The sequence below is a fragment of the Musca autumnalis genome, unplaced genomic scaffold, assembly GCF_047663935.1.
Source record: "Musca autumnalis isolate F117 unplaced genomic scaffold, ASM4766393v1 scaffold_3, whole genome shotgun sequence".
Lineage (NCBI taxonomy): Eukaryota > Metazoa > Arthropoda > Insecta > Diptera > Muscidae > Musca > Musca autumnalis.
Genome location: NW_027411866.1, coordinates 145,706,217 through 145,729,704, shown reverse-complemented (window position 1 = coordinate 145,729,704; position 23,488 = coordinate 145,706,217). Strand labels below are relative to the sequence as shown.

Below are 23,488 nucleotides of genomic sequence, written 5' to 3'. Positions count from 1 at the left end.
TTCCACTGCATCCACCTTTTATGGATGCTGACATTTTGAAGCCGGATTTCAGGTGTTTTTTGTATTTTTTATGTAACTGGGACGCGCATTCGGATATTTCGAAAAACAAATTATAGGATTAAAGAACTCGCGATTTCGCATAATCTGATATGTATATTGAGTATGTAGCCCACACAGCAGCAGAGTAATCTACTGCCAAGGGCCAAAATTTAGTGTGATATTTTTTCTAAAAAACCTATTTTTTGGATACAGTATTTACAATATCGTTTTGAGTGTGCTGGTACCCCGCGATATTTTAGTTTTTTGACGATCCGGATCATATGAATCACAGATCATAAAAATCCATCTACTAGAACGGCGGAAATGGCTACTGCAAAAATTGAAAAATTTGCGAAAAATTTGTTTCAAAATATCGCTGACTAATTCGCGTTTTATGTGGATCGTTTCCATTTCAATGAAGAAAGTGAATCATCACTCGCGTTTGTGCGAAAACAGCGGTTTGAAAAATTTAGTGGCGTGGGAGCTGTATCCGATTTATCCAAAAAATACTGTGTGATGCTACATCCACGGTTCTTGATGAATTTTATTGAAATATGTTTAGATCGATGTATTTTTTCAGGGTTGATAGTGAAATCGGATGCGCATAAAAAGTGTATGCACTTTGTGCAAAATATAAGCGTTATACAGTTTGTTGCACTCTAAACTGCAGACGATGCTACATCTTAGCGGCCAAAGTAAATCCTGGCAAATGTGTACAAATTAAAAGAGAAGAATTCGCTGTATTGGTAAACCGCATGCGCATCAAGTGATTTTGAGGATTTCGCGATTTACACGCATTTCAAAATGAACATTACCCGATACAATTTTATTTCAAGATTATACCCCATTTAAAGGAACCCAACATTTATTTGAAAGATATCCATATCTTCTGCTAGATGTTAGCGTGTTTTCGAGAAGTGATTAGAATAAAAAATGTGATTTTTTGCGTGAAATTTAACTAAAATAGAAGAAAAACTCCGACCTATTTTTCTTACATTTTGTTCAACTAACTCACAAAATAAATTTTAATAAATATTTTCTCTTACAAAAATTTTATAAATTTCCTCAATATATTTTTTTGTTTTCGCTATAATATGAAAACCACTAAACGGATTTGTATAGTTTTGGTTTCATTTAAATCTTCGCGATGTATAGATTACGTACATATTTTTTATATATTTTTCAGAGGCATAAGCATGTTGAATTTTATTAAAACAAGTTGCAAACTACCAATTGTTTGGAATTCATTCCTAATTTCCGCGAAAATGCACAACTTTTTCACTAAAGTTATGGGACCTCAGTAAACATATAGTATGTAGGGAGCCTCTAATTAAGAGAGTTTCTCAATATAATGATTAGAGTCTTTAAAAGATTTTTTTCTTTTTATCAGAATTGAAACCGCCATAACTTTTGCGCGCAACAACCAAAATTAGTATCTCGAACAGATTTAAGAATGGCATTTTTTTCCCAATCTATGTACCAAAAATCTTTCATGTAGCTTGAAAAAAAATTTTAATATTTTTTTTTATGGAAAACTAAAAAATTTTGTCTTTTCTTCATATACGTTCCTTAGCCTAAAGGCTGAGGGTATAAAAAGGTATAGAAAATCATCAGACAATTTTCTAGACGACTAGAGGTGCTCCTTCATCGGAAGATGGCCTGTAAGAAGTGTTTTACCAATAGAAGGTCTTTAGATATATATCAAAGATTATATAGGGAGTTATGTTAATAGACTGGAGAGTCTAAATACCTCCTAAAAGTCTTATAAAGATAACTTCGGCGGAGAATAGCCGTAGACAAAAAACTAGGGAACTGATACGAACCTTTGGCGAGGTTCGAAATTATAGTCTCACTGCCCCACCACTTAGCGAACAATCCAAAATTTTTTTCTCTAATAAATAACTTTTTTTAATAAAATATTAAAACGCCAACTATTGGATATAGCCAGGCTATTTAAAAAAAAAAAAAAAAAACAAACAAAATTGCAAATAAAAAAATTTTAACTGACATACAAACACCCTGAATGGTGTGTTTGACAATAGTCCATTGATTTACCAAATAACCTTACACAAGATTTTTTATTAACCCAACCTCCACCCTCAAGTTAATGACCTTATAAATGATAGTAAAGAGCAAAAGGAAGAAACACCACACCACAGTTTAATAGATTTCTGGTATTCCGTGCGGCATTGTTCAATGACAAATCCGACAAACCCAACAACATTGTTGTGTGAAATGGATGAATCGTAAATCGGCAAAGCAAAATAAATATACTTTTGATTTAATTAGAAGAAAAAAAAAAAACACAAAAAAAAAAAACAATCGCACCATAAGGCAATAAACAATCACCAAACAGACTAAAGAATAATTAAATGGAAACGTAATTCTATTACTCGAAGTACTCGTTTTTTGCCATTGTTTTGTGAAATAAAACGCAATTTAGTATTGAAAGATTCCTACCGAAGACCATAATATTTATGGTCTTAGTTTGGGAAAAAATATGTACTAAATAAATAAATTTTCCATTTAAAAATATATCAACTAATGTATTTTATCTTTTCCATTTTCGTTTGTTTTCCATGTTTCGTTTTTGTTTTTTTTTTTTTCGTCTAGTAGCTATTTTTTGTTTATATCCCTTTCCATTTGCAAATACCCAAAACATTTTTCATTTGTTATCTAAATTTGCCAATAGATAATCGTAATTCATCTAGGATTTCTCTGCAACTAGTTTTGGTTCTCTTTCTCTATCCTGTTTGTGTCCTTTTGTTTCCAACCTTACTCTATACGTTTTCAATTCTCTGTTGATTACATCCTCCCTCTGCCTTGTTATACACACAATAAGGACTTTTTGAAAGGGCACATAACTAGATAGTGTCGTTTCCCTCTCTCTCTCTATCCTCTCTGTTAGTTTCATATCCTCTTTTGAACCTTACTCTATAAAATTTGGATTCTCTGAGGATTTTATAAACACTAGTGTTGCCACTCATACATATAATATTCGGTGTCGTTATGGTCCGTAGTGAGAAGTCCAAATGGGTTTTAAATAGAAGACTTATAGATCGATTTCTAAATGAAATGAAAAGACATATTGGTTGACCCATTGTTCTTTAATGGAAAGACCTATTGGTCTTCTATGAGAGGACCTTTAGCCTTCTATAAGAAGACATATTAGTCAGCTATGAGAACCCCTATTAGCCTTCTATGAGAAGATAGGTGGGTTTCTTCTATGAGAGGACTTCATGGTCTTCTATCAGATCTTTCTGTTTGTATGAGAAGATCAATTGGTCTTTTACGAAAAGATCTTTTGACCTTCTATGAAAAGACCTATTGATATTCTATCAGAAGACATCTTGGTCTTCTATGAGAAGGCGTATCAGTCTTCTATAAGAAGACATAATCTCAATTAAAAACCTATTGCATTTTATGAGAAAACGTACTAGCCTTCTATAAGAATACCTACTGGTTGTCTTACTTGATAGTCTTCGTAAAGAAGACCTATTAGTCTTCTATGTATAGACCTCTTGGTCTTCAATGAAAAGACCTCTTGCTCTTCTATGAGAAGACCTTTATACCTTCTTCTTGTATAAGACCTTTTGGTAGGATGACCTTTTAATTTTCTATGTGAAGCCCTTTTGGTCATATATGAGAAGATTTCCTGTTTTTCTATGAGAAGATCTTTTGATGTTCTATAAGAACACCTTTGTGTATTCTGTGAGACCCCCTCACCTTTGGTTTTCTATAAAAAGACCTCTTGGACTTCTATGGGAAGACCTCTTGGGTTTCTTTGAGAAGACATCTTGGTCTTTTATCCGAAGACGACTTCTTGGTCTTCTATGAAGAGACCTCTTGGTCTTCCATGAGAAGATTTCTTGGTTTTCTGTGAGAGACATCTTGGTCTTCTGTAGTAAGAAGGCCAAGTACTCGTCGATATGACGACAAAGTAGTCTTGTCTCAGAGGACCATATTGTTATGATGTAGCAATCTAAATATATGCGTTCGTATATGTTTTCAGTGTTCTAGTTCCGCTGGGTACACATCAGAAATTCTGCAACGTGGACTGGCTGCGTTCATTAAGAATCAGGAAACAGGTGATTGAGTTTAACTGGCCAGTTAAACAAATACAGCATGTCGTACAAAGAAAAAAAAAATCCGGCGATAAAAAAAATTATCATATTGACCAGGGTTTCGGAGTCGAGGTATTTTCGGCTCGACTCCGACTCCGACTCCTGGCGAGTTTTTTTCACGACTCCGACTCCGACTCAAACTCCGGGTCGACTCCGAAAGTGAATTCCTATACCACTAAACATGAATAAAATGTGCACAAAATTTTAATTTTTATACCCTACACCACTATGTGGGGAGGGTATTATAAGTTGGTTTTGGCCAAAAAGTTTGTAACGCATCGAAATAATGGTCGTAGACCCATGCTTATATATACCAAAATGAATGTCTCGACGAGCTGAGTCGATCTGGCTATGTGTGTCCGTCCGTCCGTCCGTCCGTCCGTCTGTCCGTCTGTCCGTCTGTCCATCTAAACCTTGTAATCACGCTACAGGTCGCAATTTTGATCGGATCGTCACGAAATTTTGGATGTTAATGGGGGTCCCGGAGGGGAAGAAGCCTATTGATTTTGGTGATGGTCGGATAATATTTAGGGGTCGGAATGGGCAAAAAACTTATGCGGATAAAAAGACAACGTTTTTTTCCAAAGCTAATATCTCAGCATCTATACGGGGTATACCAAAAGCAAAACCTGGCAATAAAAGTAGAAAATATCACCTTTCTAATGATGTAAAGTATGTTCTCGTAGGTGATCAAACAACGAAGATATCACAATAGTCGCCAATAAAACCCAAATTTTCATTTTTGCGATTTTAGTTGCAATGACGAATATCATCGCTTTGGTTGGGGACTTTCCAAAAGCAAAGCGTGGCTATGAAAGTAGAAGATCCCATCTTTACAATGATGTAAACTAGGTCGGCGTAGGTGACCAAATAACGGATATATCGCAAATGTCGGTAATACATCCCATTTTTCCACTTTTTTGGAAATCACGCTACAGGTCTCAATTTTGATAGGATCGTCACGAAATTTTGAGGGTTAATGGGGGTCACACAGGTGAAGAAGCCTATTGATTTTGGTGATGGTCGGATAATATTTAGGGGTCGTAATGGGCAAAAAACTTATTTGGAGAAAAAGACAACGTTTTTTTCCTAAGCGAATATCTCAGCTTCAATATGGGGTATACCAAAAGCAGAACCTGGCAATGAAAGTAGAAAATATCGCCTTTCTAATGATGTAAAGTAGGTTCTCGTAGGTGATCAAACAACGAATATATCGCAATAGCCGCTAATAGAACCCAACTTTTTATTTTTGCGATTTTAAAGATAATGACGAATATCACAGCTTCGGTTGGGGATCTTCCAAAAACAAAGTCTGACTATGAAAGTAGAAAACCCCATCTTTACAGGGATGCAAAGTAGGTTGGCGTAGGTGGCCACATAACGGAGATATCACAATAGTCGGCAATACATCCCATTTTTTCATTTTTTTGTAATCACGCTACAGATCGCAATTTTGATCAGATCGTCACGAAATTTTGGATGTTGATGGGGGTCCCGGAGGGGAAAAAGCCTATTGATTTTGGTGATGGTCGGATAATATTCAGGGGTCGGAACGGGCAAAAAACTTATTCGGAGAAAAGTCAACATTTTATTTCAAAGCGAATATCTCTGTTTCTTTAAGAGGTATATCAAAAACAAAACCTAGCAAGGAAAGTAGAAAATATCACCTTTACAACGATGTAAAGTAGGCTGTCGTAGGTGGTCAAATAGCAGAGATATGGCCGTAGTCGATAATGCATCCCATTTTCCGATTTTTTTGTAATCACGCTACAGGTCGCAATTTTGATCGGATCGTCACGAAATCTTGGTGGTTAATGGGGGTCCCAAAGAGAAAGAAGCCTATTGATTTTGATGATGGTCGGATGATATTCAGGAGCCGGAATGGGCAAACACTTATTTGGAGAAAGGTCAACGTTATATTTCAAAGCATATATCTCTGTTCCTTTAAGAAGTATATCTAAAGCAAAACCTGGCAAGGAAAGTAGAAAATATCATCTTTACAACGATGTAAATTAGGTTGTCGTATCTGCTCAAACAACAGAGATATCGCAATAGTCGGTAATGCATCCCATTTTCCGATTTGTTTGTAATCAGGCTACAGGTCGCAATTTTGATCGGATCGTCACGAATTTTTTGGGAGTTGATGCGGGTCCTAAAGAGGAAGAAGCCTATTTAGTTTGGTGATGGTTGGACAATATTCAGGAGTCGGAATAAGCGAAAAGCTTATGTGGAGAAAAGTCAACGTTTTTTCCTTATGCGAATATCTCCGCCTCTTGTTGGAGTATTCCAAAAGGAATACCCGTCAATGGAAGAAGAAAAGACCTCGTTTATATTGATGCAAAGTATGTTGGCGTAAGTGAGCAAACCGAGATATTGCAAAATTCACTAATATACCCAATTTTTAAATTTTTTGTACAAGTTGGAATTTTGATCGGATAGTGACGAAATTTTGGGGGTAGATGGGGGCCCCACAGAGGAAGAAGCCTATTGACTTTGGTGATAGTCGGATAATATTTAGGGGTCGGAATGGGGAAAACTCATTTGGAGACAAATTCAAAGTTTTATACTTTGTGAATATATCGGCTTCTAGTAGGTGTATTCCAACGGCAAAGTCTGTAAATGGAAGAAGAAAATATTACCTTTACATTGTTGTAAAGCAGGTTGGCGAATGTGGTCAAACAAGGGAGATACCACAATAGTCGGTAATGCATCCAATTCTTCCATTTTTTGCAATCAAGCTACAGGTCATAATTTTGATCGGATGGTCACGAAATTTTGGTTGCTTATGGGGGTCCCAGAGAGAAAGAGGCATATTGTTTTTGGTGGTAGTCGGATTATAGTCCCTAAAAGAAATGTTTACCAGTGAAAAGCCTATGCACAGGGGTAGTGGTGTAGGGTATCACATGGTCGGCCCCGTCCCGACTATAGCCTTTGCTCACTTGTTTCCTATATTTTGGCCTATATAGGCTAATGTGTTAGTTTTTCCTTACATATTCATTAGAAAGGGCATTCGTTCGAATACATTTGAACTTATAAATACTGTTTCTGCCGAAATTACATTGACAAATAGCAAAGTTAGAAAGTTTTTGCGGGTTTTCTTTTTTTGCACGAGTATATTCTGGACGGAATTCCTCCGCGTGAGAAAATCTTTAAGCCTTCAAAATATGTGAAAATGATGGAGCAATACAAATCGTAAGGACTACATGCAATAAAAACTATAAGCAATTCACGGCCAAGTTTCAAACTGGATGTAAGCCAACAATTTATTGTGCTTAGCCTCAAAAGGAGACCCCCAGTTGTAAAGCACAATAAAAGCCATTTTTCATGATTTTTCCCCGAGAAAACTACGTAACTTTTTGGCAGATTTTTTTCGTCATCTGAAAGAGAAAAATAATAACAAGTTTTGAGGTCGTCTACGAAACCTTGTTTTTATTAAAGCATTTTGCGGTGCCAACTCTTTCTTGAAAACTATCTCGAGAAAAACGCAGTTTATATGCGGCATACAAAATAAAATAAATTGTTCCCATCCAACGCTCATCTGCGGCAATATTGTTCCGATCGACTTAAAAATTTGACCACATATTCTATGCTATTTATACTTTCTACTTTTTTCTGAAATTTATATGTAGGGATCACCCCTTAAATAAAATTCAGCGCTCACATTTTGAACTTTGGTGTGGTGTGGATAATTTTATTAAAATATTGAGAGATTGTGTACACTACTCAGCACGTAGGCAGATGGATGTTTTCTGGAGATTTCGTACATGAAAATATTCTACAAAAATGTTGCTAGGAAAATTGTCCACTAGGACAAGAAATCGATATTGTCATGTTTTCATTGTCCTTTATCACTTTTACCCGAACCTTTCTCATGAAAACTCTATGATTATGTATTTCATTGAATTTCTTATATGCAATTGATTGTGTAGAAAACTCAGATACACATGAACTATATCTGCTACTGGCGGACAGATCCGGTTATTTGAATGTCTACATCTAAAGCCCTCATTGAGTGTATAATGAATCCTAGAAGAAAGATTCACCGTTTGTTAGACTTCTGAGTTATAGCGGCATGAATCTGTCGTTAACCAACAACGAATTTATGATGCCTAATTCAGAAGCGTAACTATCCGAATTTGATATATAGTTAATAGATTACATCTTTGTGTTTATTTCAGCTTTAGTCCATATTTTGTTGTAATTCAATTGTTTGAATAACAACAAAATATTTTATGAGAAACCTCTTGTCAACTTGAAAATATCGATTTCATGGATATGGGAAACCTACATATAATTTCCGGTGGAACATTTTTGTACAAAATTCAATTTTGTTTTAGTTTTTGGGTTCAAGAACAAAAAGGACATGGAAACTGAGCTAGGACAGCATATTTGACAGAAAGGTTCCTCATTTCACATGCCATCTAAAAATGACGAAACAATATCTCCAAATAGAGATATAAAACTATTTTCTCAATGATTGATGGGGGTCAAATAAAAATAAATTCATTATGCCATGACTTTCAGCTATGGGATCCTTTGGGGTTCTCAATTTTGGCTTTCATTCCCAAAAGGAATTTTCCTCCCCCAGATCTTAACTTCCATTTTGTGTCACAGGGTATTCAGTAAGATTTCCCATAGAGATCACAATGTCTTTAATAGAAGACAAGGATGACTTCTCATAAAAACCAAGATGAGAATACCAATAGAACTTTGTGAGAAGACCAGTAAGACTTCTGACGAAAGAGGTTAAAGGTCCAGTCTTAATTCGATTGTCATAGAACTTTACTTTTGTTTCCAAAAATGTAACGAATCAATTGGATCAACAAAATAGGGATGAATAGACTACACTTCAAAGGATAGCAAATATCCTGTGAATTGTCATTTAACTTAGTATAATATATAATTTACATATATATTTTCTTATACCTTTCTTTTAAAATAAATAATGATTTTTAAGAAAAGTTCTTGTTTCAAATTTAATCTTATATTTCTATAACTTGGAAAAATGTTGCCCGGAGTCGGAGTCGAGTTATTTTTTTCGACTCAGACTCCGACTCCAGCAAAATTGCTCGACTCCGACTCGTAGACTCCGACTCCGACTCCGACTCCGAAACCCTGATATTGACGAAATTCGATAAAATTATTTGATCACTAAACAAAAATACAACTGATAAAATATTTCATATATTGACTTAAATATTTATCGATTTTTTATATTGAACTGATAAAGTGGAATATGTGGAATATTTTCATAAATATTTTTGTCAATATGTGAAATATTTTATCAGTTGTATTTTTACTTTGTGATCAAATAATTTTATCGAATTTTGTCAATAAGACAATTTTTTTATCGCCGAAAAATCGATAAATTTTTTTCGTGTACCTTCTCAATCGGACTAAAACCACTCGTGTTTGCCTTGACATCAGATGTTATTCTGCTGCGATGGATGGGAGGAGATCCATGACCGCTACATGATTTCCTAAAAAATCATAGAAAAAAATTCTAAAAAAATCATCAGTCTTAGAAAATTCCCCGAAAAAAAATGACGAGCCTAGAAAAATTCATACAAAATCCATGAGGCCTAGAAAAATTCCTAAAAAATGCACAAGACCAAGAAAAATTATTTAAAAATACATGAAGCCTAGAAAAATTCTTTAAAAAATTCGAGTGTCCTAGAAAAATTAAAAAAAATCCATAAGGCAATGAAATATTCTTAAAAAGCTCATGAGTCCTAGAAAAATTCTCTGGAAAATCTTCGGTGCCTAAAAAACCTTAAAAATCCACCTGGCCTACAAAGATTCTTAAAAATTCTTTAAAAAATCCACGAGCTTAGCAAAAAAAATTCCAAGGCCTACAAAAATTTTTTAAAAAATCCAAGTGTCTTAGAAAAGTTTTTAAAGAAGTCCATAATTCTAAAAACATCCATGAGGTCTATAAAAATTCCACGTATCTTAGAAAAAATCTTAAAAATCCATGAGACCCAGAATTTTTTTAGAAAATTCTTAAAGAAATCCATGGTGCCTAGAAAATTTTTTTAAAAATTTATGAAGCCTAAAAAAGTTCTTTAAAAAATCCATGTGCCCTAGAGAAATTCTAAAAAAATCCATGAGGCCTAGAAAAATTCTTTAAAAAATCCGCGTGCCCCAGAGAAAATTTTAAAAAATTTGGAGGCCTATAAAAATTCTTTAAAATATCCGCGTGCCCCGGAGAAAATTTTAAAAAATTTGGAGGCCTATAAAAATTCTTTAAAATATCCACGTGCGTAGAAATATTCTTAAAAAGCTCATGAATTCTAGAAAAATTCTCTGGAAAATCTTCGTTGCCTAAAAAAACATTAAAAATCCACCTGACCTACAAAGTTTCTTACAAACTCCACAAGGCCTTGAAAAATCCTTTAAAAAAATCCACGAGCCTTAGCCTTACAAATTATAAAAAAATAATTCCAAGGCCTACAAAAAATCTTTAAAAAATCCACGTGTCGTAGAAAAGTTCTTAAAGAAGTCCATGAGGCCTAGACAAAATCAAAAGAAGAATCCATTAGGCCTATTAAAATTGCATAAAAAATCCACGTATCTTAGAAAAAATCTTAAAAATCCATGAAGCCCAGAATTTTTTTTAGAAAAGTTTTAAAAGAAATCCATGGTGCCTAGAAAAATTCTTTAAAAAATCCATGAGGCCTAGAAAAATTCTTTAAAAAATCCACGTAAATTTTAAAAAAAATTCCCAAGGCCTACAAAAATTCTTTAAAAAATCCACGTGTCTTAGAAAAGTTCTTAAAGAAATCCATGAGGCCTAGAAAAAAATCAAAAGAAGAATCCATTAGGCCTATAAAATTGTATAAAAATTCCACGTATCTTAGAAAAAATCTTAAAAAACCATGAGGCCCAGAATTTTTTTAGAAAAGTTCTTAAAGAAATCCATAGAGCCTATTTTTTAATAAATTCTTGAAACCTAGAAAAATTCTTTAAAAAATCCATGTGCCCTAGAGAAATTCTTAAAAAATCCATGAGGCCTAGAGAAAAATTCTTTAAAAAATCGGCATGACCCAGAGAAAATCTTTAAAAATCTGGAGGCCTATAAAAATTCTTTAAAAAATCCACGTGTCGTAGAAAAATTCTTAAAGAAGTCCATGAGGCCTAGAAAAAATCAAAAGAAGAACCCATTAGCCTATAAAAATTGTATAAAAAATCCACGTATCTTAGAAAAAATCCATGAGTCCCAGAATTTTTTTTAGAAACGTTTTTAAAGAAATTCATGGTGCCTAGAAAAATTCTTTAAAAAATCCATGTACCCTAGAGAAATTCTTAAAAAATCCATGAGGCCTAGAAAAATTCTTAAGAAATCCATGAGGCCTAGAAAAATTCTTTAAAAAATTCGCGTGCCCCAGAGAAAATCTTAAAAAATCAGCAGGCCTATAAAAATTCTTTAAAAAAAATCCACGTGCCCCAGAGAAATTCTTAAAAAATCCATGAGGCCTAGAATTTTTTTTTTTTTAAATCAACGTATCTTAGAAATTTTCTTAAAAAAGTCAATGATTCCTGGAAAAATTCTTTAAAAAATCCATGTGTACTAGAAAAATTCTTTAAAAAATCCATGGGGCCTAGAAAATTTCTTTAAAAAAAATCCACATATCTTAGAAAAAATCTTAAAAATCCATGAGAAAAAAATCTTTGAAAAATCCACGTGTCTTAGAAAAGTTCTTAAAGATGTCCATAATGCCTAGAAAAATTCTTAAAAAAATCGATGAGGCCTAGAAAAATTCTTTAAAATATCCATGGGGCCTAGAAAATTTCTTTAAAAAAATCCACATATCTTAGAAAAAATCTTAAAAATCCATGAGAAAAAAATCTTTGAAAAATCCACGTGTCTTAGAAAAGTTCTTAAAGATGTCCATAATGCCTAGAAAAATTCTTAAAAAAAATCTATGAGGCCTAGAAAAATTCTTTAAAAAATCCATGGGGCCTAGAAAATTTCTTTAAAAAAATCCACATATCTTAGAAAAAATCTTAAAAATCCATGAGAAAAAATCTTTGAAAAATCCACGTGTCTTAAAAAAGTTCTTAAAGATGTCCATAATGCCTGGAAAAATTCTTAAAAAAAAATCGATGAGGCCTACAAAAATTCTTTAAAAAATCCATGGGGCCTAGAAAATTTCTTTAAAAAAATCCACATATCTTAGAAAAAATCTTAAAAATCCATGAGAAAAAAATCTTTGAAAAATCCAGGTATCTTAGAAAAGTTCTTAAAGAAGTCCATAATGCCTAGAAAAATTCTTAAAAAAATACATTAGGCCTAGAAAAATTCTTTAAAAAATCCACGTATCTTAGAAAAAATCTTAAACAACCATGAGGTCTACAAAAATTCTTTAAAAAATCCATGTGCACTAGAAAAATTCTTTAGAAAATCCATGATTCCTGGAAAAATTCTAAAAAAGTCCATGAGGCCTACAAAAATTCTCTAAAACAATCCATGTGCTCTAGAGAAATTCTTAAAAAATCCATTAGGCCTACAAAGATTCTTTAAAAAAATCTACGTGCCCCAGGGAAATTCTTAAAAACACCCATGAAGCCTAGAAAAATTATTTAAAAAATCTACGTGTCTTACACAAGTTCTTAAAAAAGTTCATGAAGCCTAGAAAATCCATGAAGCTTAGAAAAATGGATTTTTTTTTAAATTTTTCTAGGCATCATAGCATCTTTATGAACTTTTGTTAAACATGTGGAGTTTTTAAAGAATTTTTCTTGGCCTTACGGATTTTTGAGATTTTATCTAAGATACGTGGATTTTTTTAAAGAAATTTTCTAGGCTTCACGGATTTTTAAGATTTTTTCTAAAATACTTGGATATTTCAATGTATTTTTCTAGGCCCCATGGATTTTTTAAAGAATTTTTCTAGGCCTCATAGATTTTTTTAGAATTTTTCTAGGCATCATGGACTTCTTTAACAACTTTTCTGAAACGACGATGGTTTTTAACGAATTTTTCTAGGCCTCATGGATTTTTAATATTTTTTTTTTAAGATACGTGGATGTTTTTAAAGAATTTTTCTAGGCCCCATGGATTTTTTTAGAATTTTTCTAGACCCCATGGACTTCTTTAAGAACTTTTCTAAGACACGTGGATTTTTTAAAGAATGTTCCTAGTTCTAGGCCTCATAGATTTTTAAATTTTTTTCTAAGAAACGTGAATTTTATTAAAGAATTATTATAGATCTCATGGACTTTTTTAGAATTTTTCTATGCCTCATTGGCTTTTTGTAAGATACGTGGATTTTTTTAAAGAATTTTTCTAGATATCATGGATTTTTTTTAAGAATTTCTATGGAGTTCGTGGATTTCTTTAAAGAATGTATATTGGCCTCATGGATTTTTTTTAAGATTTTCTCTGGGGCACGTGGATTTTTTAAAGAAGAAAATACTTGAAAAAAATCCGTGGATCCTAGAAAAAATCGACGATGTCTGGAAATTTTTTTAAAAAAAAAAACCTTAAAAATAATTAAAAAATCCTCGTTGCGATAGAATTCTTTTTAGATAAAATTCTCTAGAGAATTTTCGGTGCCTAGGAAAATTCTTTGAAAATCCACCTGTTTCCTGGATCACAGCGACACATTGTCAGATTGATCCTTTATGAAGATATCTTTGACATTTCCCCCTTTAAACGAACATTTTTAGCATTGCTAGTCCTTGGAATTCCCAGCAAAAATTTGGATCCATTAGTCATTACGTAACTCATTACAAAGTAATGTAAACAAGTTTTTTTTTCGCATTACAAGTAATCTGAAAAGTAATGGGATACTTCTTAAAAAAATTACAAGGCAAACCTACTTACTTTGCTCCTCACTAAGAGGAAGTTTACACTATCTATCAATGTCATATGACACGAAATAAAAACATTCCATATCTACCCACGGAGGCAATGTGGAGACGTAATTTTATTATATTTTTGTTGGGGTGGACGCACAGAATAAATGGCGTAAGGAAAATCTCCAATATTCCACATATTAGTGAATATTTAACGATGGAAAATTTCATGTCATATGACATTTACATATAGTGTAAACTATCCCTAAGTAATGAGGACGGTGGCACAGTGAGTGTGTGTCCGACTATAAATCCTAGGGTTGTGTGTTCAAAGCTGACTGCCGGCACGCGACTTTTTTTAATTAAAAAATAACAGTTCGTGGTGCACATGGCACAGTATGTAGTGTCTTTGGCTAGAAATCAGAGGGTTCGTGTGTTCAACTCGCACAGCGAGCGAAATAAAATAAAGTAAAATACAAACAAGAAGTTTGATGAAATTAAAAAAAAAATCTCTACATCAATTGTTCTTAAAATAGAATTTTTTCAACTTCTAGTGGCCACAGAATAACTAGTTATTCTAGTGGTATTAAAATAACTACAAACTGAGTGCGACATGTCCTTGTAAAAATAATGGGGAAGAAAGGGGGTTTGCGAGTAGTTACGGCTGCCAAAAATCCCTTACAAAACCCATGATTTTGGGAGGACTTTTTCTGCTGTGTTGTCACAAAGTTGGCATTCCTATTTAAAATTGTCTCTTGTTTATATCTCGATCTCTCGCTATTTTTCTCTCTGTTTATACGTTTCTGTTTTGTTATCCTTTTTCATTCATTCATTGAAAAATTCCCGCTGCGTTTACCTTGAACCCCTCTCTCTCATTCTCTTTCCGTTTTGTGGCTGATTTTAATGGTTGTATTAAATTTGTAAAATAAAAATAAATACGCAGTGGTGTCCTTTGGCCTTCTGCTTTGTGCGAAAGGATAACATCATTAAATGGCTTAAATTAAAGCAAAAAAGCCATCAGTGTTTGCACTTTAACCTTTTGCGTAAAATGTTTACGCAAAAAAACGTGTTTAAGGACGACATCAATATTGATTGCGTGAAAATGTTGAACTGAGGGGCAGGGAGATTCAAGGATAAATTATTTGTAGGAAAGTCCTTTAATTTAACTTTCTACACACTTGTTGTTGTTCCTCAAAAATATTCCATACGAAACCAAAATTGTGTTTTATTAAAAACACCAAGACGGCATATGAAATGACACATTTGCTCGCATTTAGCGCCTTTTTCAAATTTTTTTCTTCTTGCTGTTTTTTTCGGCTATACTTAGGTCTTTTCCGTTTTAAATATTTCATGTTTTTTGCGTTTTTGGTAAACTGCCATTTGAAAGAAACAAAAAAAAGAAAAAAAAAAAAACATAGAATCAGATGGCCCACCAAACACTTTCTACGACTGCACATGATGTGTGGTGATGTCGATATTTTGGTGTGGCCGCCGTTATTGGACGATGACGCCGCAAATGCGGATAGTGAGGATTTCCCCTGGCCCAAATAAAATTGCAAACATTTTTAAATAGAAACAACGTCAACGCAACAGCACGAGACATAAAACGAAATCGGAAAAAGTCTACTGTTTTCCTCAATACCCCACATACACCCAAGAAATCCCATTTGGTGGAAATTTTGTCTCTTTGAATGATTTTTCTTTGACGCGGACGCTTTTTGATGTTTGGAATATTGTTGTTGTTGTTGTGTATGTGAATTATTGTTGTTGCTGGTGTTTTCAATTGATTCATTTGAGGAAAAAGAACAACCAAAATATGAAATGCATTATTTTTATTGTTATTTATGTTTGTGTTCTTGTAGAAAGTGTAATTCAAATGCGTTTTAAAAACCAACAACAAATAAAACCTTGAAGAAAGTGAAGAAAAATAATCATTCTGCCAAAACATCTTATCTTAAAAATAATAATATTTGTTGTTTTTGTTGTGGAATTGAACTGAAAACAAGTAAACAAAAAAATAACGACGAAATATTTTCAAAAAATATACGCATAACTTCGCCAAAATGCAAAGGATAAAGGCTGCTATAAACGATCGCTTACAATTGGATAGTAAGCTTCAACAATTGAAGGAGCTACCCAAACAGCCAGCATTCCAAGGTGCTGCAGCCGCATTAGTCACTGTGGGATTATTATCATGGTAAGTTAATACTTTTTTCGTTACATGTAGAAATAAGTTGAGAATATAAACGTTTACGATTGTGGCAATTCGTTTTGGTATACCAGGGACTGGATTCTTGTTCTATGAAAATTTTAAATGAAAAATATTTCCTTTATAATTTTTTTCATTTGACAAGTTTTCATTTCACATTTTCATATAAACAGAGTTGAGCCCCAAGAAACATATTTATTGGTTTTCTATTAAGAAAAGCTTTTCCCACCTTCAATGAAAGACTAAATGAGAAGGTCTTTTGGTGTTCATTAAGATGACCTGAAGGTCTTCTGTGAGGACACGTATTGGCCTCCTTTTGTGATAAACCCATTTGGTCTTCTTTCTGTAATAAAACATAAAGGTTTTCTCTAAGAAGCATAAGGCGCTTCTGTAAGAAAGCACTAAGGTTTTCTCTAAGGGTCTTCTGGATTAGGACCTTCTTCCGTCGGAAAATCTAATAGACCTTACTGGGCTTTTCTGAGAAAAGCTATTGGTCTTCCAAAAGATATTGGTTTTCTGTCTTCTCTGAGAAGACCTATTGGCCTTCGGTGAGAAGACCTATTGGCCTTCGGCGAGAAGACCTATAGTTATTCTGTGAGATACCTAAGGTTCCTCTGCGAGAAATGCTAACCGTGTTCTGTAAGAAGTCATCAAGGTTTTCTGGGAGGGAACTAAGCGTCCTCTGAGAGAAGTCCCAACTGTGTTCTTTGAGAACACTTCAAGGCCTTCTTTTAGAAGACCTCAAGGCCTTCTATTAGAAGACCTCAAGGCCTTCTATGAGAAGACCTCAATTTCTTCTGTGAGAATACCTCACGGTCTTCTGTGAGAAGACCCTAAGGATTTCTGTGAGAAGGCCAAAACCTCCTCTGGAAGAAACCTCAAAGTCTTTTATGAGAAGTCCTAAAGGTCTTCTGTGATAATACTTACGGGCCTTTTGTGAGACGACCTAAGGGTCCTCTGAGAGAAGGCCTCAAGGTCTTCTGTGAGAAGTCCTCAAGGTCTTCTGTGAGAAATCCTTAAGGTCTTCTTTGAGAAGCCCTCAAGGTCTTCTGTGAGAAATCCTTAAGGTCTTCTTTGAGAATACCTCAAGTTCTTCTGTTAGAAGACCTCAAAGTTTTTTGTGAGAAACGCTCAAGGTCTTCTGTGAGAAGTCCTCAAGTTCTTCTGTGAGAAGTCCTCAAGGTCTTCTGTGAGAAGTCCTCAAGGTCTTCTTTGAGAAGTCCTCAAGGTCTTCTTTTAGAAGACCTCAAAGTTTTCTATGAGAAACCCTCAAGGTCTTCTGTGAGAAGTCCTCAAGTCTTCTCTGAAAAGTCCTCAACGTCTTCTGTGAGAAGTCCTCAAGGTCTTCTGTTAGAAGTCCTCAAAGTTTTCTGTTAGAAAACCTCAAGGTCTTCTGTGAGAAGTCCTCAAGGTCTTCTGTGAGAAGTCCTCAAGGTCTTCTGTGAGAAGTCCTCAAGGGCTTCTGTGAGAAGTCCTCAAGGGCTTCTGTGAGAAGTCCTCAAGGGCTTCTGTGAGAAGTCCTCAAGGGCTTCTGTGAGAAGTCCTCAAGGTCTTCTCTGAGAAGTCCTCAAAGTCTTCTCTGAGAAGTCCTCAAGGTCTTCTGTTAGAAGTCCTCAAGGTCTTCTGTAAGAAGTCCTGAAGGTCTTCTTTGAGAAGTCCTAAAGGTCTTCTTTGAGAAGTCCTTAAGGCCTTCTGTGGGAAGCCCTCAAGGTGTTCTGTGAGAAGCCCTCAAGGTCTTTTGTGAGAAGTCCTCAAGGTCTTCTGGAGAAGTCCTCAAGGTCTTCTGTGAGAAGTCCTCAAGGTCTTCTATGAGAAGTCCTCAAGGTCTTCTCTGAGAAGTCCTCAAGGTCTTCGCTGAGAAGTCCTCAAGGTCTTCTGTGAGAAGTCCTCAAGGTCTTCTGTGGGAAGCCCTCAAGGTGTTCTGTGAGAAGCCCTCAAGGTCTTCTGTGAGAAGTCCTCAAGGTCTTCTGGAGAAGTCCTCAAGGTCTTCTGTGAGAAGTCCTCAAGGTCTTCTATGAGAAGTCCTCAAGGTCTTCTATGAGAAGTCCTCAAGGTCTTCTCTGAGAAGTCCTCAAGGTCTTCGCTGAGAAGTCCTCAAGGACTTCTCTGAGAAGTCCTCAAGGTCTTCTGTGAGAAGTCCTCAAGGTCTTCTTTGAGAAGTCCTCAAGGTCTTCTTTTAGAAGACCTCAAAGTTTTCTATGAGAAACCCTCAAGGTCTTCTGTGAGAAGTCCTCAAGTCTTCCCTGAAAAGTCCTCAACGTCTTCTGTGAGAAGTCCTGAAGGTCTTCTCTGAGAGACCCTCAAGGTCTTCTCTGAGAAGTCCTCAAGGTCTTCTGTGGGAAGCCCTAAAGAAAGATCTAAGGGTCTTCTATGAAAAGACCTAAGGGTCCTCTGAGAGAAGCCCTCAAGGTCTTCTGCGAGATGTCCTCAAGGTCTTCTGTGAGATGACCTAAAGGTCTTCTATGAGGAGACCTAAGGTTCGTCGAAGAGAAGACCTCAAGGACTTCTGTTCGAAGTCTTTTTTGAAGGCACTTTAAGAAGACCTTAGGGTCCTCTGAGAGAAGTCCTAACAGTTTTCTGTGAGAAGACCTCAAGGTATTTCAGTGAGAAGACCTCAAGGTCTTCTGCGAGAAGTCCTTAGGTTCCTCTGAGAGAAGGCCTCAAGTTATTCTGTGAAAAGTCCACAAGGTCTTCTGTAGGGACACTTTAAGGACTTCTGTTGGAAGACCTAAGGGGTTTCTGTGGAAGTCCCAAAAGATGTCTGTGAAAATACTTCAAGATCTTCTGTGCGAAGGCAGATAGGACTTCACTGAGAAGACCCATTTAACGTGTCTTCAACCATCACACGACGGCCGGTTCTAAATACCGGATTGAACAGGAGGATTATTTTATCAGGGTCAATTCAATAATTATATGTGTGTATTTTTTTAACCTGAGACTGGCAATATATCTCGGAATACCCGCTCCAAGCTCTTTCGGTCGGAGAAATACCCGACTCACGTGGTCGCCGCGATTCAGGAAACAACGCTCATCGTCACCTGCAGCTTACAACGTTGCAACTTTTACAAAGTTTTGCGGAAAGATCGTAGAAGGAGCGGAGGAGGAGGACTTGCTTTTTTTATACACCAGTCTGTCCCACACAGACGCATCTTGCTTGAGCTTGGCTCTAGTTACCCATACATCGAATGTATGGCGATAGCAGTAAAGTGTGAAACTGCGGATGTGGTTAATGTATACAAACTTCCGATGAAAAGTTGTTGTATCGTTCGTTATATGACTGATATTGGTTGGCCAATAACGATCTGGTGCTAGGGAACTTCAATGCTCATCATGAGCTTTTGCATTCCGTCGTAGCCAATGACCAGAGGGGTTCAGCGCTGGCCGCATGGTGAATGAAGGCACTTCTACAAGGATAAGAGGGAATTGCCACAGCTCGCCAAAAATCAGCATTGTGGCACCCGGTCTGGTAAATAACGTGTCCTCATAAAGTGGCTGATCCTATCACGTCTCAACCGAAATTTTCTGAACCATAGAAAAGCTGATTGGCAAGTGTTCAGAGAGTTCAGAGAATATATCTATCACCGCTGTAGAGAGCTGCCCATTCCCTCAGATCCTCAGGTTACTGAGAGAATTTTCTCGGACATAATCGCTTTTTTCCACCTGGTGGAATACCCGAAATTTGACCAAATTTCCCAGAAGAGGCTATGGAATTTACTAGTCCCGTCGGCTCTTCTTCGGATATATGGTCTTATTTCCTCGAGTTCTTTGTACTGTCTGTGCAACTGGATCAGTTCGACTGCTGTCCAAGACCGCCTGATAGGCTGTTTGATCTAGAGGTTCTCCGCTGTGTGTCACAAGATTGTGGTAGGGATGTCCACGACTAGAGTTATGTAGTTCCGAAACTATTTAGTTCATCCACCAAAAAACTATATTTTTATGTATCAACTCCGAAGATCAGAACGGTGCACCCGCCTCAATTTTTATTAATCCCACATTGCCGTCACTATACCAACCAACACATGCCCTACATGTGGGCTAAGACCTCACGATATTGTCCAGCTAACACACTCATTTGTCTCCCGATTTTTTATGGACGCAGCCAGTCAACTTTGCAGAATTTTTTACATCTTCGAAGTCGCATTATGCATCCCCCGCTCAGTAATTATTACAAAAATAAAGCACTTTTTGTCGTTATTAACCCATCACTCAAAAGGGTTCTTTAATGATTAAAAAAAAGTATTCCGCTAGAATAACATGTCGACATGTTGACGTAAATATTTTTGTTACAACAAAAACACACAGGAACACTTAACGTTAAATGACACCACCGCACACACGTTGAGTATATAAATATTTCCCCATAATTAGTAAGATTTTCATCTGTCTGACAGGCCTTTTTGTGTGTAGTTGACCTCCCTGCTAGTCTCCGCCAACCCCCCGTGAGTCCTAGCGAATAGGCAACAGTTCTTCTCCTAGGTGTAGGTGGTTGGGGAATGTATTATATGTGAGAAATTTTTTGAAGCGCTGTAGGGGGTTGGGTGAAGGGCCAAAATCTAGTAGCTGCCGGTAGCTGCAACGTTTTCCATATGTATCACTAAAATGCCTCTCTGCTGCTGCTGTCTCCATTTTGAAAGACCATTAAAAAAGAAACAGTAAATGAATTCTTAAAATAAAAAGCGAACGTTACACTGAGGATGATGATGATGACAACAATTTAGGTCAAAATGCCCGATAAAAAAAAACCAAAAAACAAACCTTATAAATGTTGCAATGCATTCACTATGTAAGTACTTATGTATATTAGAGTGTATTGAAAAGAGCAATTAGAATCGAGAAAAATTCGTGCTTAAGTGCGGTACAAAATTAATAAATAAATCTGAATTAAAGCATGGCATGATTTGTTTTTACAAAAAAAGTCTTCATACACAATTGGAAAAATAATCACCAATGTTGTACCACCCTAACAAAGATTTGCGTTGAATATATACAAAAGGCTTAAATTTTTAAAGACCAGTGAAAAGTGACAAAACTGTCATGGAAAATTGTAAATGCATATGTCTTTATTATATGTAAGATATTGCTCCTGTTAATAAAGTCAACAGCCGGTCAATACACTATCGCATGTGTTGCCAGAACACATTTCGGAATATTTTTATGGACAATAGTCTGCCTAATGGCCAAAATGGAAGATTCATTAAATACAATGTTGATATAAAAAAGATTTGAATGGATATTCAGGCTTATGTACAAATCGTATGTGGTATTCACATTAAGAATATTTATTTCCAACCACAATATTCTGATTTCAATTGGGGAATTTATTATTTGTACCAATTTTACAGGGTCGTAGGAATGACCTCTGCCATATAAATATAAAATATAAATTATTTTTTTGGACCAGTATTCCAGGAAGCATGGGCATGGAAATATAATATCGCTCTAAACAGGACCACAACGAACCGGCCAAGATAAACAAAATTTGGACAACATATTAGGAGATGCAAAGTTTGTGTTGCCATAACATATTTCGGAATATTTTTTTTATGGACAAGAGTCTGGCTAATGGCCAAAATGGGAGATTCATTAAATACAATGTTGACATAAAAAAGATTTGAATGGACATTCATGTGGTATTCACATTAAGAACATTTATTTCCAACCACAATATTCTGATTTCAATTGGGGAATTTATTTTTTGTACTAATTTTACGGGTCGGAGGAATGACTTTATAAAATCTAAAATAGAGAATATACAATATAAAATGTAAAATATAAATTATAAAATATAATATATTTTATATTATAATAAAAAAATATGATATATAATAATAAAATATGAAATAAAAATACGAAGTTTAAAATATAAATCATAAATTTTAATTTATATATTTATATTTTTAACTAGCAGACCCCGGTCCGCGTTGCTGATCCGTCGTAATGAGTTTTAATGACAACTTTTTATGGACTTTATGCTTGACAATTCAACAGTAGCTATTTTCTATCTCACTTCTTCGGTCCTGTACAAGTTCCGATACAGGCGTATGGACTTGTAGGGGTTCTAAATCTACAGAGTAGCTTTAGAACCGATATTAATTGTTGTCCAAAGACGAACAACAACAACACTTTAATGAATGTATACAACACAACAAGTATTCAGGCGATACTTACGTGTTGCTATTGGGAAACTGGTGGTGTAGGCTGGTTAAAATAAAACACTAGGTCCAGGTCAATGCATTTTACATTGAAGTTTTCGCTCACTTGCTCTCAGCAAGCGCACATTGCCTGACCTGGCACTAGGTTAATTAATAGACGCAGGCGCACACTGGTCCAAACCATTGATCTAGCGGCGCAAAAGTCAAAAAAAAAAAATCGAAATGCTTTCCATTGTGTCGATTACAGACACTCTGCTGACTAAAAATTTGTTTTTAATTTTTGTTGTTGTTGTAAATATTCAATCAGTTATTCACTGTCAACTGCAGGAAATTTTAATGCATCAGATTTTAACAAAATTATTGCAAAAACTGATCTCATAATTGTTTAATTGTTAAATAAATTCGTATTAAAACTAAACAAAGTTTATTCTGAAAGTTAAATTAAAACAAGTAAGAAAAGCGTTAAGTTCGGCCGGGCCGAACTTTTTATACCCTCCACCACAAATTTCAGCCATTTCGGTGGATTAATGTGGCCACAACCTCCGAAATACCGAAATTCGGAAGGTACCGTTCTATGGGAGCTATATGATGGCGTGGACCTATACCTACAAATTTCTGGGGGAAAGTTTTATAAGCCTAAAGAAGACTAAATACCAAATTTCAGCCATCTCGGTGTGATAATGAGGCTAAAACCTTCAAAATATCGAAAATCGGGAGATATCGTATTATGGGGGCTATATCAACACGTGGACCTATATAAATATTGTATGGTAGAAATGTTTCTTAGCCTCTGGAAACACAAATACAAAGTTACAACCGATTCTTTGGTCAAATGGGTCTGATACATTCAAAATATATTAAAATGACGCGTACTTTATAAGGGGTCTTATGTGGGGACTATACCAAACCGTGGACCTATATAACCCAACTTTGGTAGAAATGTTTTCTGGCCTCTGAAGACACAAAATACCAAATTACAACCAATTCTGTGGTCAAATGGGTCTAATACATTCAAAATATATTAAAATGACGCGTACTTTATATGGGGCCTTATATGGGGGCTATACCAAGACGTGGACCTATATAACCCAACTTTGGTAGGAATGTTTTTTGGCCTCTGGAGACACAAAGTACCAAATTACAACCAATTCGGTGGTAAAATA

General features: G+C 35.3%; 1 protein-coding gene across 3 annotated transcripts in view; it reads left to right on the top strand.

Moving 5' to 3' along the window:
* The window catches only part of LOC141397862 (uncharacterized), a 95,141-nt gene that overhangs the window by 8,318 nt on the left and 63,335 nt on the right, over positions 1-23,488 (top strand). For all 3 annotated transcript variants that reach the window (XM_073974678.1, XM_073974679.1, XM_073974680.1), the window contains exon 2: positions 15,827-16,161. In XM_073974678.1, coding sequence (XP_073830779.1) covers positions 16,028-16,161 — 134 coding nt within the window. In that variant the 5' untranslated portion in view covers positions 15,827-16,027. The remainder of the gene's footprint in view (positions 1-15,826; positions 16,162-23,488) is intronic.